This window comes from Rattus norvegicus, chromosome 9, assembly GCF_036323735.1.
Source record: "Rattus norvegicus strain BN/NHsdMcwi chromosome 9, GRCr8, whole genome shotgun sequence".
Lineage (NCBI taxonomy): Eukaryota > Metazoa > Chordata > Mammalia > Rodentia > Muridae > Rattus > Rattus norvegicus.
This window is the reverse complement of record NC_086027.1, coordinates 72,224,313-72,243,298: the sequence shown is the minus strand read 5'-3', so window position 1 is coordinate 72,243,298 and position 18,986 is coordinate 72,224,313. Positions and strand designations below refer to the sequence as shown.

Genomic DNA, 18,986 nt, shown 5'->3' with positions numbered 1-18,986 from the left:
ATCTCATGATTATTCCAGAGTATTTCAAACTCATGGAATCTGTACTACAAAGTGCTTATGCTTTTCTATAAAATGTCTTTCTCTAACCCAAATAGTTAAAAGGAACTTTTGCACATGATTTCTCCTATGGTGAAAGAAATTGGCTATTTTATGACCGAAAAGGGTGTAGGAAAAGAATGTACCTATCTCAGCACAGAAGTACAGCTCAGTAAACCACTTGCCACTTATGTTTGCATTCTTGGAACCCATAGTTGGGCCAGGCATGTAGGGATAGTGAGGGAATGGAGATACACTATTTCTTGAATATATACATAAGCTTGCCATCTGTCTTAGATGAAGTTTTTTGTTTGAGACGGCATCTTGTTATAAAGCCCAGACTGGCCTTGAACTCTCACTAATCCTACTTTGGCCTCCTGAAGGTTACCATATCACGCTAAGCCCTAGTTTGCATGTCACAATATAGTCATGCTTGTCCTTGAATTTGAACCCTCCTGCCTCAGCTTCCCCCAAAATGGTCAGGACTGCAAGTGTGTGACACCAAATTTTCAGTCACAACTACCCCAAAAAGTTAGCTGTCAAAAGTATCAGTGATGGGGGCTGGAGAGATGGCTCAGTGGTTAAGAGCACCGACTGTTCTTCCAGAGGTCCTGAGTTCAATTCCCAGCAACCACATGGTGGCTCACAACCATCTGTAAAGAGATCTGATGCCCTCTTCTGATGTGTCTGAAGACAGCTACAGTGTACTCATATATAATAAAAAAAAAAAAGTATCAGTGAGATGGGTGTGCAACCCTCCTCCAAGTCTAACACCATGAGCTTGACCCTGGAACCTATGGAGTAGGAGAAATTGTCCCTGATCTCTACATGTGAACAAACACACATAAAATAAACAGATCCAAAAAAAACTTTAAGTATTGATGAATTTTTAAAGTGACTCTGAGGCACACCCCCCCCCATTCTGTGGTTTTTTTTTTCAAATGGCTTTCATATAAAATAAAAACAAACACGGGATAATATTCTATCACCACATTTATTCAAACTGACATCACATGGCTTCTGTTAATACACACTGAAAACACAGAATTCCAAAAATGCATAGATTACAAAGAAACACCAGACAAGCTCAAACTCAAGGATATTCTACAAATAAACCAGTACCTTCAAAATGCCATGCTACCAGGTACAGACAGGCGAGAAACTGTTCCACACTGAGGAAACTAACAAAGTATCCATGAAGTCCATAATTGTGGGTCAAATCCAGGACCTGCAAAGGGGATTTGGGGATAATTTTCAAAATTTGACTAAGGTCTGCAGAGTAGAGAGACGAGGTCAATGCCAATGTCCTGATTTTGACAGTAAGTATTTAAATATGCAGGAGAACAACCTAACCAAGAGGCTGCCAACACACTTCCTGGCTGTGGCACAACTAGATTTAAAACCAGCAATTTGTTGGTTCTTGTTCTCAAATATCAGTTACCTGCAAGCACTCCATCGTGAAAGGATTGAGAGCATGAGGTGATGTGTTGATGGTGAAAATGAGAACTGACTGAGCACAGGAAAGAGTGGCATGATGGGCAGGGAAAGGGGAGACAAAGGTCACAAGAGCATGCAACACTCAAGTGAACTACAGGAACACTCCAAAAGGCAACTCTGCTGTCTAGTCTTGGATCTGAGGAAGAATCAGATAATAAATAAGAGCCCTGAAAGGAACAAAGCTAGCCTCCCAGCTGCTGGCTTTCCTATCTGCTGTCTGGAGAGAAAGGCTCTGGTACTGGTGTCACTGAAGACTGAGAGCTGGAGGTACAATGCAGCAGAGCACTTGATTCACAAGCACAAGGCTCTGGATTCAACTCTCAGAGGCACAAATATAAAAAAATTAAATTTAAGTACGTTTAAAACTAAATGCTAAAAAGTAATTTAAAAACCCAAAATGCTCAGCATGCTATAACACATAACAAAGGAGACTCTCAAAATCAACCAAACAACAAAAAAACTAATCATGATAAATGAAACAAGGCAAAAAAAAAAAAAAACAAAGAAGAAAAAAAGAAAACAGAAAAAGAAAAACAAACAGAAAAAATGACTAACAAAGGTACTACTTATATGAAGTAAACAGAGAAGATGACTAAGACAAACTAGAGGATGGCCTATAACTGGGATGGGGGTGGGGGGATTAACTACTCTATGCCTCCATTTTCTCACTTCCTAGTGATCACTAGAGCATCCAAACAACAAGGCTCCCGAGTACAAAGACCAAGGGACATGATTCACTTAAAGTTTGGGACACTGTGCTGCACTCAAGACGGCCTCCATATGTACATACACTAAATCTGGGAATAAAAATCTGGGAAGTAAACTGCTTTCCAGGTTTAAAAGTCATTAAAATAAATAAACCTAGAATATAAAGATCCAGCAACAAACTGTACTTTATCCTGAATTCAATCCTTATTCAAAGCAAATAATTTTGAAAACTTAAGCCCATTGCCTAAAATACTTAGAACTTTACATATATGAAGTAGAAGAAAGGGAAATGTTTAAATAATTTTCCCTCAATATTTGAGTACATTTGAGTAAAAGATGAAAAAATGCTATGTCACCTCACTTTGAATTTACTTGAGTTGGCATTTTGGTGTATAATTCTAAAATTCCATCTTTCTAAACATAAAGGTCCTTTTCTAAAAAGTAGTAACTTCTCATTGTAAATAGTAAGATAATTCTCACTCTAACATCCCTGACCAACAAGGGTTCTAAGTCAGTCACTCTAGGGTCAGAAGCACCTATGTCACTGTTCTCTCAGGTACTCTTGCATGTCATCCTGTCGTCACCATCAGATGCTGTGGCACTAGAAGACAGGGAGGTAGATGGAAGGCTTGGGATTGTTCATTTCCCAGAGGGCGTCAGATGGTATGGATCCTGCCTCCTGAACTCAATCCTCTCAGTGCAGGTGTGCCAGTCAAACAGCCGCCCCATTGCTCCACCAGGCAAATTAGTGGTTGTTTAATCTTTTGAAATAATTACTGATTTGAGTACAACCTAGGTATCTTTGGTTAAACTATTTTCTCGCCAGCATCAACATTTGCATTCTCTTATTTATCATCTCTCAGGTCAGGCCTTTTACAGAGTTACTTCAGCCTTGATTACTCTCCGATTCTTTTTAAGTATTTCCAGAAAAAGGTTCTAACATTAGGAGAGAGTACACACAAATTTCAATATTTAATAAATTTATCTTGATAACATCAAAACAAGTTTACACTTTAAATTGTATTATAAAAAATACATCGGTCTTCACATTAGTTTTACATGGAAATATATAATTATTTGAATATTTAAATATAGCTTTCCTTTAAGCAAAAAAAAAAGTGTTACTCAGAGCCCTAGTTACATAAATAATTTAAAATGCACAAATCCAAAAAAAAAAAAGCCACTCTTCACACAATATTGTCCACACACTGTATACACCAGGACAATTACAATAAAAATCTATTTAAGATACTAAAAGGGACAAGATTAATGAAATGATATGGTTGTAATTTGATGTATTACTATTAAAAGAATGCACTCTTGACTACACAAAATAACCAATTGTTTCAACCTAGCCTGAAAATTAATTCAACATTTATGTAGACAAAGGGGCACATCTTATACTCTATCAAATTCTGAAATAATTCACTTCTAATTTAATGCAAGTTTTACAATTTTAAGTCTCCAATCTTGTCTAAAATAATAATTCTTATAAGAAGTTAGTAAATATTTGCAAAATGCTAAACAAAACCATTATTTCTGTACCAGACATTTTTATATTTTTGGTGATGTGAATTTTACTTATTAATTTTTTCCTAGCTCTCCCTTTAAAAAGTCCTTAGACAAGTTTCCAAATTGCAAATTTTTAACTTTAAATTTTGATCATTTTGAATTATAGAAATCATCATTTCAGGACATGATTATAATAGATAAAATCTGGCAGGTTTTAGGTATAAACTCTCACTTTTAACCTACATTATAAGAGTGTTTATTAATGGTGTCTGGGAACTGCAGAAGACATTAATACCTGCAAAGAATACTTTTTCATGTTTACTTCATAATCAGTGTAAGGGAAAGTTTTCTTCCTTAATTAAAATATGAGTTTTAAAAAAAAAACTAGAAGCCCATTGAGAATTTTTTAAAGAAATTAAAATGCTTGTAATATAAAGAGGCAAGGTTGAAAAACTTAAACACGATACTTGCCAACTAAAAAGCACATCTGTTCACTCTGCAATATAATTACCACTTATATTTAGAAGTACAGAGATGACAATAGTTATCACCATTAACGACTCACAGGTTAAGTAATGGCCCCTGAAACAAAACCACATGGTATTTCATTAATTCTAAGGTAACACAGTTTAATCTCTGAAATCAAGACACATCTTAACACTGACTCTAGTTTCAATAAAATATAGTAGTTACACAATAAAGGGAAACTTTGTGTTTCCTCATAACATCAATGACAGAAAAAGATCCAGGTCTTGACTGAACAAGAAAAGGGGATGCGTCTGCACCAACTCAGTCAATGACCCTTAAAGGAATATACTCAAGTAGCACAGAGGTTCACACTGTGTATCCAAGCATCTTTATCTCAACTGTTAAACTCAATTAGGTAGTTTAAGATAAAATGTCATATTGGTTTAACCTTGAACTATCTAGCTAGTTTAAGATAATTAGATAGTTTAAGATAAAGTGATGTATAAACTGTTTTTCACTTGTAAAGTGGGTCTTTAGTTAGGTTATTAGTTGAACCTAATTTTTCTGAAATGTAAAGTTTTTCACTAATGACAATTAGTGGTCAGACCACATGCTATTATCAAACCAATAATTTCAACTCAACATTTTAAAATGTTATCTAAAATATTAATAAGATGATAAAATTACCTGGATTTCATTTTAGATTAGTAGTAAAGGGAGAAAAAGTAGCTTAAAAGCTTTACCACATTTGCAAAATCTTTTCCACGTAAGATTTAATATTAACAAAAAGATTTGTGGGTATGTATCCACATGAGGAGTGCTACAGACTTGCAGATCCAATTTAAAGGAAAAAGAATTTGTCTTTCACCAGGTGCTTTCAGAAAATTGGATTAAATATTATTTTATGGAATGCCTTTAAAAGAATAAGAAATTGTATTTTTGTGATATTTGATCACAAAACTGAGATATTTGAAACCAAGACAGCACAATGTCTCTCTTTTTATTTATCCAGTTAGAATACTTACTGGCTATTCAACTTGGAAGTGTGGTAACTAAGTAAATAGATATCTGTCCCAATTGTTTAAAAAATGGTATTAATAAGCTTATTAAGTTCATTCTCCCAGTGTTATAACTTTTTGGCACAAAAGAGTTTCAGAGGACATGATTTAAGGGACAAAATTCTATATAGTATGCTAAATTATAAGACAAATTAAGATGAAGCTCTTTTACAGAAATGGGACAAAGTTTGCTTTTAAATCTTTAAAAGAAAAAAAAGGACCCTAAATACTAATTTTAAATGAATATAAAATCTCTGAAAAATAATATCTGTAGCAAAATAGTGTAAGGTCAGTTTCTCCACCAATGCTGGGAAAAGTATGTGCATTCAAGTCTCAAATGTGTTTCATCCAAGTGAAGGACTGATGTCTCCGTCTGCTACAAGTACTTTTATTTTGCCTCATTACTTTTCGACTTGCTTGCAAGCCGCGTCACCATCCTGTCTGTATTTGGTGTGGAACTCAAGCTTCTGAGGTCATATTCTCTCACAGGAAGGAGTCTCTTCCTTTTGCGGTAGTAAGTTTTCCGGTAGCGCTTTACTCCTCCAGCATCGGAAAGATGGGCAGGCAGGGCAGGCAGCTCTGCAGGCACTGCAGGTGTGCTTAACTGCTGCTTTTCAGCACCGGCTGGGAGAACCGCTGGGAGAACCGCTGGGAGAACCGCTGGGAGAACCGCTGGGAGAACCGCTGGGAGAACCGCTGGGAGAACCGTGCGACTCTCGAGCCTGAGCGCTTCAGCTGCTCTCTTGGCTTCCTTTATCTTCCTAGCAACTATTTTCTTCTTCCTCAGTTGCATTCTTATAAGAACGGTCTTTGATTGATTCCTCCTGCTCACGACACCATGGCATTTAGAGACATACTTCCTGGTGATGTCAGTCGCTTTCAGCTGAATCCAAAGAGCCAACTTTTCTGAAGCTACTCTTGATTTTTTCTGGAGAACCGCTGTTTCATAAGCATTTTTGATGAGGCATGATTTGTTTGCAGCCACCATCTTCTTTTTCCAAAATTTCCTTTGATTTTTATTTTCAAAAACTTCCTTTCTAATTGATTTGCGAAATTTTTTGGCACCATCACGATTTACAAGAGTCTGCTGGAAATTATCCTTTGGAACTTGAGTAGCACCCACATCTTCTGATTTTTTTAGAAATGACGATTGACTGGTCCTGTGGAATTTTAACACAGATCTTTTTGGTGTTGTCATAAAAGATGTTGAAGCCAGGTTTTGTCTGTTGGCACCATTTTCTTCTGCATTGGACCTTGGGTCACGCCTATTAAGATCAAGGCCAACTACCTCACATCTGCCAACGTCTGGTACTCTTAGGTTCTGTGGAGGATTAATGACAGTTCTCTTCCTTCGAGGGCCAGAAGAGGTGTGCTCTTTACAGCTGTATGCGCCTCGTAAGTCCCTGTCACTGCCAGGCTTTTTCTTAGGTGGGTTCAAAGACTGATCTTCCTTCATGCTTAGAGAGGAAAAAATGTAGACCAAGGAATCAGGCTGCACAGGTTCTAAAACTTTGGTTTGTGGTTCAGGTAACTCAGTTGTCCCCGTTTGGGCTTTTTTTTTTTTCTGGCTATCATGGCGGAAATACTTCCTTTTTGGTGAGTCATCTTCTTGTTCTGTAATTTTCCTCTTCTTCCCAGAACTTGCTTGAGTTCCACCTCTTACTCCTCCTACCTGGTTCTGAGAAGTCACCTGCCCAGGTTGCTGATGCCCCTCTGGTAGGGAACAAGATGGTTTTCCTAAGGCCACTGAAAAGTCACCAGTGTCTCCAACTTTACCTCCAACACATTGAATTGATTTGGTGTTCTGATTAAGGTCAGACCAGGTAGTCTTTTCTTCTTCACTCAAAAGAATTTTCTTGTTCTCAGAGCCACCATCATAGTAACTGTAGAAACGACTTTGACATCCCTGCATGTGTGTTTTCACATCATCTCCTCTCCCCTGAGAAGATGTTTTTCTCACAGATGATGGAGAACCCTGAACCTGAGGTGAGGCTTCATGAACTAATTCCTTAGGATCACCCTCTGCAACCTCTTCTCCTTCTGAGTATACTGGGTCTGGTGGATACTCATACTTAGTTACTCTCAAGTCAAAAGTCACTTTCTTACGAGGGCCTGCTCTCTTAGGTTGAGGTTGGTCAGGATCAGACTGAAGTGAGGCATCATATTGAAAATTTAGCTCAGATCCATAGGAGTTAGGACTTGCGGTTTTTAGAACTGTATGTGCCCTCTTCGAAAAGCTGCGCTTCACAGCTGTTTGGCGGATCACTGACACAGCATAGGCAGCACGGTCAGCTGTAAAACTACTGGATCCCCAGGGCCGATCTTTTTTGGATCTATATTTTGGATCTTTCCGAAGACTGATGGCTTCTCCAGTTTTCTGTAGTTGGCGAGTCATTGGCTGAGTAGTATCTTCCCAATCATATTTTCTTTTAGAAGACTTAGATTCATAGTTCTTTTTTTCTGGGTCAATAACATTAGCATCAGGCTCTTGTAACTGGCAGGTAGTGGGCTGATCAGAGGGATCAACATTGAAATTGAGTTCATGACCACAAGACGGACAAGTGGAATCTCCTAGGATAATATAGTCATTCTTCCTGTTTATTATTTTGAAACTTTCCTTGGATTGGTTTGTCACTGACTGAGAGGCTTCATAATCACAACCACAGAATTTACAGTAGTACTTTTCGTCTGCTGCAGAACCAAGAGAATCTGTGTTTACATCACTAGTTTCTTTGATAGTCATTTGAGGTGGCATGGTTTCAGGCTGAAGAGGGATATTTGAATCAGAAATTACTTCCCGGTCACAATCACTATCACTGGACACAACATCCACAAACACCACCTGTGGTGAATCTGTTTCTCCATCTGATGTCTGAACCTGGTTAACTACTATCTGAAAAGAAACATCAGAATCATACACCACTTCAGGCTCACAAGATACACTGCACTTGTCCTCTATGTCAAGCTCTCTTTTGTCAAGGTCTGCTTCCTTGCAAGCCACTTGAGGCGGCTCAACTTCTGACTGCAGATGAACACCAGAATTATATGCTACTTCAGAACAACATGGCTGGAAGTTCTCATTTTCTAGGTCATCATGATTCTCCTTTTGCAAGTTTACTTCTTTGATAGATACAGCCTCCACAGATGGATCTGTCACAAACTGAGCAGGGTCGTCAGAATCATAAGTTGGTTCAAAGTCAACTAGCTTGTAGCTCTTATCTTCCAGGTAAATATGGTCTTCCTTTAGGTTTATTTCCTTGACAGGTTTTTGAAGATGGCCTGCTGCTGATTGACAAGGATCATTGGAATCAAAACTCATTTCTGGACCCTCACGGGAATCAACACTCACTTCAGGACCACAAGGATTGCTGCTCTTTACTTTCAAACTGGCATGCCCTTTTTGCAAACGTTGTGGTTTCTGAATCACTGAGCAAAAAATGACATTTGAAACAGGAACTATTCCAGAGCCATAGGACTCACAGCCATTACCATTCAGACTAGCATGTCCCCTCAGTAAATTTATTTCTTGAACGGGTTCTTGTGTTGCATTAGTCACAGCCTGAAGTGGTTCATCAGAATGAAAGTTTATTTTTGAGTCACTAGATTCAACAATCTTATCTTCCAAATCAACATGATCTTTCCAACGGTCAGTCTCCTGAACTACTTCAATTTGGCCAGCCAATGGCTGGGGGACATTGGAATCACATGTAATTCCAAAACCCTGTGCGTCCTCCCTCTTACCTTCCATGTCATCTGTATTCTTCTGACTTCTGTTTTCACCCCTTTCACTATTCTGATCAGCCTCTAACTGGACAGAGTCATTAGAATCAATGCTTACTTGAGAATCACAAGACACGTTATTCCTACGTTCTAGATCAACATGTTCAGGCTCCAAAACAGTTACTTCAGGTGGTTCAACTACTGCCTGGGCTGAGACATTGGAATCCAAATTTGTTTCAGAACACGCATCTTGGCTGTTATCTTCCAAGGGCACTTGATCATCACCATCAAGAGTTATTTGTTTAAGAGCTAGTTCAAGTTGATCCATTGCAGAACGAAAAGAAACATTAGAGTCATGTATTATTTTTGAATAAATCAGCTCACTGATCTTCTTTTCAAGAACCTTTGCCTCTTTTTTCCACTCGTTCATTTTTGTAATCACATCAAACTCTTGTTTAGGCAGTGAATGAAAATGACCAGTAGAATCAACACTTGCTTTAGAATCACTGGGTTTGCCATCTGTGTCTGTGAGTTCGACACAGTTTTCCTTCAAGGCTAACTGAGGCTGACTAATGACTGAATCAAGACGACCAGCAGTATTCAGATTTTCTTCCATTCCTCTAAGCTCAGTCCTTTCATCTTTTGAGTCAGCATAGCCCTCTTTCAAAGCAACTGGTTGAGGTTTTTCAGTCATTGACCAAGGAAAAACATCAGAATTGAAAGTTGGTGGACAGCCACCATATTCGTCATCACTGTTGACTTCCTCAAGATGCTTTGTCTTTCTCTTTGCTTTCTTACCTACATAAGGTTCCGTCACTGGAGGAGCAGTAGTAGAAGCTGAACTTATTTCAGAAGGAGATTCTATGCTTTTACTTGTTAATTCAGCATGCTTTTCTTTTTGAAGACATACATTTTTGACAACTACTTCACACCTGCGAATAACTGACTGAAAGGGGACACGAGAATCCAATCTTGTTTCAGAAACACGTAATATAATGGGATCTTCAGAACATCCGGGCTTTGAATTAAAAGAGTTAGAATCCAAATGTAATTCAGAATCAGTAGGTTCACTTTCCTTTTGTTCAATTTGTTCTATATGTACCTGCTCTTCTTTGGGGGGATTTATCTTTTTAACAGCTACATCAGAATTAGTCACTGAATGAAGAGGGGCATTAGAATCCAAACAAATTTCAGAACCACTGGGATTGTCATTCTTCCCTTTTAAGTGAACGTTTTCTTCTTCCTGAATGATTACTTCTTTAACAGCTACTTCAGGGTGATCATTTCCTGAATGAAGAGGAATATCAGAATCAAATGTTATTCCAGAAACACAAGATTCATTACTCTTATTTTCCAGACCAACAGGTTCCTCCTCATAAACAGCTACTTGAGGTTGGTCAGCTACTGAGTCATTGGGAATATCAGAATCAAAAGTTATGTCAGAACTACTTGACACACAGCTTTCATCTTCCAGGTTAAAGTCATCTTCGTTTATTCCTTCAAAATCCAGCAGAGACCGCTCAGTAACTGACAGAAGAGGGGAATCGGAATCAAATGTCAACTCAGAACTGGAGCACCCACTGCTCTTAACTTCCATGTCGACATTTAACTCATCAAGATTTACTTCACCCCAAGCCCCTTGAGGTTGATCATTAGCTGACTGATAAGAAGCATGGGAATCAAAACTTAGATTAGAAATGCCAGAGTGAACACTCTGATTTTCTAGGTCAAGATCTACTTCCTCAGGATTTACTGGAGATTGATCAGCCTCTAATTGAGCATCAGCATGAAAACCCACGTCAGGACCATGAGACTCACAGTTCGTATCCCCAAGGCTGGTATTCTTCTGGTTCGGAAGATTTATTTCTTCTGCCTCTCTCTGGGCTTCATCAGCCACTGTCACAAGAGAACTATCACGGTCAGGACGTGCTTCAGCACTACTTGGTTGGTCTTCATTTTCCTGCTCGACGGCTCTGTCTCTCGGGCTTCTTTCTTGAACAGGCATATGGGGACGGTCCAGAGCTGCATCACTGTCAGAACTGAAACTACTTGACCCGTAGTTCTCATCAACCAGGTTTGCATGGGCACTGTTCAGAGGATTTTGCTGTCCTGCTGCTGTTGGAGTCTCATCAGCTGAGGACCCAGAATCCTCGCATGGTTCAGAGCTGCCACTTCCATAGCTCTTATCAACCAAACGAAGGGGCACTACTACTTCCACAGGCTGTGAGGGACGGTGACTAGTTGATGGAAGTGAGTCATCACCATCAAAATTCACTTCAGAGCCACTAGACTCATAGCTTTCATCAACCAGACTAATGAACTGTATGTTCTGTGTAATCACTTGAGAATGGGTGGTAGCCACCCGACGAGAAGTGCTACCATTATCTGAAGTTGCTCCAGAAACAGTGGGTGTTTCATTCCTAGGCTGTGCGTCAGCATGTGTTTCTTCTGATACATCTATTTCTCTGGTGGTCGGTTCAGATAGGGCACTCAGTGACTGACAAGAGGACCCACAATCAAAACTCGTGTCAGATCCTCTAGATTCATAGCTCACATCTTCTTGGTCAACTCCCTCCTCCTCCTCTTCCTGCTGCTCTTCTTCCTGTTCCTCCTCTTCTTCCTGTTCCTCCTCTTCTTCCTCCTCCAAAAGACTTAAGTCATGTACAGCAGCTTGGGAAGGACCAGGTACTGCCTGAAGAGACCTATGATCAAACCTCTCTTCAGAACTCACTGAGCGCTTCTGCTTCAGAAGTGTTGACTTGTTAAGAACCAAATGTGTTTCTTCTTGGGGATGAACTATATTTGAACGAAATGCCTCACGACGCTTTGGAATGGCACCTTCGAGTGCTTGTTCTGGTGGTGTGTCAGTCTCATTTGGGTTTCCTGCTGTACCTGCCTCTAACTCAGAAGAAGACTCAGCTCTTACAGAACAAAGCTCAGGACCTGTTAGCTCACGGACTCGTACGACAGGGGAAAAAGACGCACCCTTAGCTCTGAGATTTCTCTGTGAAAGCAATTTGTCTAAATTTATACTTAGTTTCTTTTTTGGGTCTTTAGTTTTGGGTTGAGATGATGGGTTGCTAGGGCCCTGATCTGGGGAATCAAAGTATTTTTCAAGATTCTCTGTGTCACAAGCTGGAAAGGAATCTGAAGCAACTGCCAGTACTAACCGAGGAACACTGTTAGCCGCAACTGGTCTCTCGAAAGAGCCGCTAGGCAAAGAGCTGGCAGGAGCATTACAAATCACAGGGGGACGCACTAACTTTTTTCCACTAGTTGTAGCCTGAACAACACCGACTGAATTAACTTTTTTCACACCACTCTCAACTTTATGAGCCAATTCCAAGGACTGCTGCTGTCCCCGTTCCAGTTTTTGAATAACTGATGGTCTAACAGCAGCCTCTGGGCGTTCCTGAGAGGTACCAGGTCTACAATCTATCTCTTCGACAGATGCTGAATCCTCGGAGTTCCTCTCTGCACCGCTATCATCATCAGAGTCATCCAAAATCACCACTTCAGGTGATCCAGGATCATCTGCTGCTGCTGCTGCTGCTGCTGCTGCTGCTGCTGCTGCTGCTGCTGCTGCTGCTGCCTCATTTGGTGCAGGTCTAAAAAAGAAGCGGGTAAAAACATTAAAATATCCTGTTTTTCGTTAAAATCCAGGTACTGTTTTCTTTCTATTATGGACCATTCTTAGAGGAAAAGGAATACCAGATTGTACACTTCATGGACTTTAGGAAGTTACCTAGTATAGAAGATACAGTAAGTCCACCAATTGCTATTTTATAAACAAATAGCTCCTGGACATACAAAAATGCAAATCAATCTCTATATCCATTTTTCAGTTATCACAATAAACACTATAAAGTTTGACTCAGAGGCTCAAGATATCACTCAGTTGCTAAAGCACTTGTCAAGTGCATGCAAGGCCCTGGGTCTGATCCCTACAACCTCAAATTTTAAAAGCTATGTCAAAAATTAACTGTATACAGTTAATTCTATCTGTAAGAAGCTATTCCTATTTAGTTATCTTTAGGAAAGTGAACATGAAGTCTGGGGCCTCAAAAGGAATATAAGGAATATAAGGAATATAGTACTTGTTTCTCTCTTTTTTAAAAGATTAATTTATGTATTTTATGTTTATGAGAACCCTGTCTTTATGCACATAAGAAGATCCCATTATAGAAGGTTGTGAGCTGGGAATTGAACTCAGGACCTCTGGAAGAGCAGCCAGTGCTCTTAACCACTGGGCCATCTCTCCAGCCCTGGTCTCCTTTTCCTAAGGAGATGGTCTGGCTATGCTGCGCAGGTTGACCTTTCTTTTGGATGAGCAATGCCCCACTTCAGCTTCCCTAGGAAGCTAGAATTATAGGCACAATACCATCATACCTGGCTTATGACTAAATCATTTGTTGAATGTTCCCTTGAATTACATCTATGTATACTACATTTTTCAATTCAAAATTTTAAATACTTTTTTAAAGATCTGAAATTTCATAATCTAAAAATCTATCACTTTGACTCTTATACTGCCATCAGCCCAACAAGCTTGATTCAAAGAATTTTATGGATCCTTCCTTCACACAGATCAACAGCTGTCCTAAAAATGTTGTCATAGTCTTAATCCAGTCATAGAAATCACCTACTAAAAAGTTCCCTAACTCAGTGGTACACTCTGTGGTAGGCACTTGAGCAAATTCAAAGAAAAGCTGGCTCTCAAGAAGCACTCAATTAGCAGCAGCTTCCAGTGCAAAATGTCAATATCATCTTACCAAGATCCACAAAAAAAAAAAATCATAGATGAGAGAGGCCTAAGGTATCATAAGCTAATATAAAGTGATCAGCCTAAAACAGAAAGAGGTCAAACTAAGAAATCCCAGTTTGAAAATTCAACTTAAAAGTTACTGAAAAAATGTAAACAAGCTATAAACTGTAATGTATTGTCAGTTTATAAGTTAAAACAAATGTACTATACTAATGTTGAGACATATTAGGTAAATTCAGTGAGGTCATATTATAAAGATCCTCTTCTTTTGGGGGAGGACAAGGATACAACCTCCATTCTGAGGTATTACTGCCCAAAATGTATAATCTTAGTTTAATCGTAAGGAAATATCAGAAAAGCCTAAACTGGGATGTTGTCCATAAAATAAATGGCCACTGCTCCTAAAAAGAGTCACAGTCTTTTGGTTGTTTGGTCTGTTGATCGGTTTGTTTTTTGTGGTTTTCTTTGAAACAGAATTTCTCTATGTTATATCCCTGACTGTCCTAGAATTCACTCTGTAGACCAGGCTGGTCTTGAACTCAAAGATCTACATGCTTCTGACTCCCCAAGTGCTAGGATCAAATGCATAAGCCACCACCACCTACCCAAGTGTCAGTCTTAATTAATGAGTAAACAAACAATGCAATGCAAAGCTGAAGCAAGAATAAGGAGACAGTACACTCAGTGCAGTGCGTGAGCTTGGGTGGTCCCAGCACAGGGCAAAAGCATGACCAAAGAAAGGTAAAGTTTCAGTGACATTCTATAGACAAAGAGCAGTACCCATAAAAGCAGTTCCTAGTTTAGAGAACTGCACGGTGCCTGCTCTAGATTCCATAGTCATGGCACAAGTTTCTTTTATCAGTTTCCCAATGTTTTCAGTAAACCTAGTATATTATCCCAAAATAAAAACTTTTAAAAAAGACAGTGGTTCTAAGCCTTGCTAATGCTGTGATACAGTTCCTCATATTGTGATGACCCCAATCATAAAATTATTTTGTTACTATTCATAACTGTTATTTTTCTTCTGTTAGGACTCATAGTGTAAATATCTGTGTTTTCCAGTGGTGTTAGGCAACCCCTATGAAAGGGCCATTTGAGCCCTAATGGAGTCATGAGCCACAAGTTGAGAATAATAACCTATACATTCTAGCCTAGAAGTTCGAATCCTGTGAAATTAAACTACAGAAATAGTTGTTTTGGTGGTTTGAACAAGAATGCCTACCCCCACAGGCTTATATGTTTGAAATACTGGTCCCTAATAGGTAGACCTATTTGGAAAGGACTAAGAGGTGTGGCCTAGTTGGAGGAAGTGTGTCACTGGGGTGGGCTTTGAGGTATCAAAAACCTACACCATTCTCAGTTAGGCCACCCGTTCTCTCTGTCCTCCCACCCCCCGCCTCTGGCTTGTGGATCAGATGTAGCTCTCAGATACTAGCTCCAGCACCATGACTGCCTGTTGTTATACTCCCTGCTATGAGGCCATGATAGTCTGGACTCTAAGCCTCAGGACTGACAGTCCTAAGAGAAATGGTTTCTTTTCTAATGGTCATGGTGTCTTATCACTGAAACTGAGAAGTAAGAAAGACAGTTACACAAGAGTATTTGTTGAGGAAATGCTTATGAGGTTTTTAAATCAAAGTCTCGTGTACGATCCCATGGTGAGTCTAATCTCATCTTTCTACCAGCTTTTATTAAGAAACAGCATTTTAAAGAACATTTCCCCATGAAAACATTTTCAGTATTTCTAAATTCTAGGTTAGTATCCTGCAAAGCGCAAGTTTCCTTTTCCTCCAGTTGATGGTACTTCAGTTAAGTCTGCAGAGATGTTCCCACTTTGCTGATCTTGTATGATTGTTATAATCTGATCTTTAGAAACCCAGAGCATTAACTATTAACTCTTAAGTGTCATCAAATGTTTCTTTTTATTAAAAATAACCAAACAAGTTGACTGGTGGGGGCTATTAAAGACCAAAATGATGGCTTGAAGGGTAAAGATGTCTTGAAACCAAGCTTGTGTATCACTCCCAAAACATATACAGTATTTGAAAGAGAAAACCAGCTCCACATATACACATGACATATGAACAAATAAAAGTAATAAAAAAATTTGACTAAAAATCTTTTTTAAAGACATCAAGATACTGACAGAGTATTGAGAGGCCGTTCAGTCCTATACTTTGTTCACTCAGTCAGCACAGTTCTACTAGCATTGACTTGTCCTAGATTTTTACTGTGACTATGTTGTCCTATTACCACTTAGCTTTTGTTACAAATCTTTCAAAACATTTTGCTCCACATCCACCCAGCATTTAACCCTACTAACATACCTAAAAAAAACACATTAATGACACATAGTTATTTATCGTCCTAAGGCATTTATTTACTCAGGAAAAAGCAGTTGTGTCCATATTTTCTATAGTAAATAGTTTTTTATTAGCAGGGCTGAAGATTGAGGACAGGGATTCACTAATACTAAGCAAGCAGTCTACAACTCAGCTACAGTAAAATCTCATAAAAACAACTGAAGTAGAGAAATGGCGCAAAAGTTGAGAGTACTTGCTGCATAGTCATGAGGACCAAAGTTAGGATTCAACCATACAACAAGCTTGGCATTCTACATGCCTATAAAAGTATCTCAGAGGTAGGTAAAAAGAGGAGGGGTTGCTGAGACTTACTGGCTTCCAGTTTAGCCTAGAAAACACTAACCTCTGCACTAAGCATGCAAGTTCACATGCACATATATATATATAAACATGTGCACACAAACACACCAATCTTTAAAGATAAAAACAAAAAACAAATTTAAAAATATTTATTCTTGTATGTATATAAATGTTTTGTCTGCATGTATGTATACCACATACATTCCTGCAGAAGTCTGAAGAGGCTGTCAGACCCCCTGGAACTGAGTTACAGGTTGTTGTGAGCCAATATGTAGGTGTTGGAAACTGAACTCAAGTCCTCTACAAGAGCAAATGTTCTTAACCATTTAACCATCACTCCAGTACCCCACACACAAATAAATCTTTAAAGAAATAAGTACAATAAACAATTTTAAATGGAAGTTGTTAAATAAAATTTCACTTTAGGACTCACTAAGTGCTAACTCTTGTAGCCCTAAATCAAAATTTTATCCAGTTAACTTCATTTCCAACTATTTGTTTTTATTGGCTGAATAAGACAGTTCACAACAGAGCTAGGAGTACATCCTAGTATTTGCCTGGCATGGTTGAGCCCTTAGGTTCAATCCCCAGTTCTATTATCACAAAACCATTTTGTACATCACACATTTTTTAAAATTCAAATACAGCCTTTAAAAGGTAGGTAGGTATGGTAGCACATTCATATAATTTCATCACTTGAGAAACTGAACGTTTAAAGCCAGTCTGGGCTACACAGCATTTACAGACAAGACTAGCCCTGGATACAAAGCAAGATGGTAAAAGTGGATGGAATATAACACTTGACACAGATAGACATTCCACAGAACTATCTTACCTACTGTCTTGATAATTGTATGGGTGGTGTCGTATGACATCCTGCAAAAAGCGTTCCATCAGAGTGTTATTGGTAATTGTCCGGCGTCTGCACTGTCTGGTCAGGCTTCTGTGCTGAGCACTAAACAAGTGCTATAAAGAGAAACCAGTAGGTATTTTAAATGAGTAATATTATTCATGGTAACACAAAATGGACTCATGAATGTATTCCTTGTAGAAATATAAGTTGATAGTCCTTTTATACAGCATCTCTACATCTCTAAAATGTGTATCTAAAACCATAAAAGTGTCTTTTCTAAAGTTGTTACGTTTCTCTAAATACATTCCTAAGGATGACATCAAAAGGCTGTTTATCATACCACATAGCAAAAAACCTGGAAACTCCATAACGATAACCTCATATTAAAATGTACACCAAGATGTAATGCCATGCAGCTATAAAAAATAACAAATCATGATAACATAAAGAAATACTATATATTAAGAGAAAATTGGAAAATCAAAAACCATACATATGGCTCTATCTCAAACCAGTTTTAAAAATTTACAGAGAAGCAAATGGAAGAAAATGTACTAAAATCTTAAAATTATACTTTTAACTGATATAGCTATGGATAATTTTTAATTTTTCTTAAAATGTTTATATTTTCCAGTAAGTTTTTACAATTAAAAAACTGTGAAAAGAGAGAACAGGGTTGGATTATGGCATTAAAAAAGAACAAAGATTAATTCACAAAAAACCTTTCATTTCTTTTTCTTCAGTGATTAAGAATCCTGCCTTAGCAGAAAATTAGTCTAAGCATACTAAAGTGTTGAATTTAACCACAGATACTAGTATTAATGGACTGACAATGGGATAAGAAGGACTCTAGGATGGGGGAGACGTACCATATGCCACACACAGGGCTATTCAATCCATCTAAAAAGCTCCCTGCGCTTTCACTCAGCAAGAACAGTGCCCTCTTTTGACACAAAGAGAGTGGGGCACAAAAAATACAAAATAAAAGCAAGCTGCCTTAAGCTCTGTTACCCAGTCAACAGCAAAGCCAGGATTTGAATGTGAGTCAAACTGTAGCTTATGTGCTTTTTCAATTAGCTAATATAAATGGCACATTAATCACATATGTTCTTTATAATATAACATGCTTTAAAATAGTTACGAAAACTGTGTTAAGATACTATTTAAAAAAGAAAAAACCACAGGTTGCTAGCTTCTGACCACTGTTAGAACTCTTGAAATTATTTCCTCTGTCCTGTTGACATGAGAATTTCTGCAATGTTACCCCATCACTTAAGTATGACGGTCTCAAAATTCTTTGCTATAAACTCCCCCACTGTCCAGTGCCCATCGCCAGAGTAGATTGCTGGTGATAAAAAAAAGTGTACAAAGGAACAAATAAAGAATGAACTAAAATCCAACCTTGTCCTCTCTCTGCTAAGGCAAACAGATAAACAACAACACGAATGGGGAACCGACCAGCACACACTGCAGGAGCCACCATATTACACACATCTCACAGGGCTGTCTTAAGAACTTTTCAACAGATATATCACATAAAGCACATAAAACATTTGTATGCAGCCCACTAAGCCACCAAGGAATAAACACATCCATAACTATCTATGAATATCAGTACCTAGATATCCCTTTATTGCTCCATACCAATCTAATATCCCTTCCCTCTTCCCCCAGTGTAACTATAACCCTGATTTCTAATACTAAGT

The 18,986-nt window shown here is 38.5% G+C and overlaps 1 protein-coding gene across 1 annotated transcript in view; it reads right to left on the bottom strand.

The window, feature by feature from the left end:
• Window positions 1-1,011: 1,011 nt before the first annotated feature.
• The window catches only part of Zdbf2 (zinc finger, DBF-type containing 2), a 38,690-nt gene continuing 20,715 nt past the window's right edge, over window positions 1,012-18,986 (bottom strand). The window contains 2 exon segments of the mRNA NM_001427679.1: window positions 1,012-12,607; window positions 17,263-17,393. Coding sequence (NP_001414608.1) covers window positions 5,668-12,607; window positions 17,263-17,393 — 7,071 coding nt within the window. The 3' untranslated portion in view covers window positions 1,012-5,667.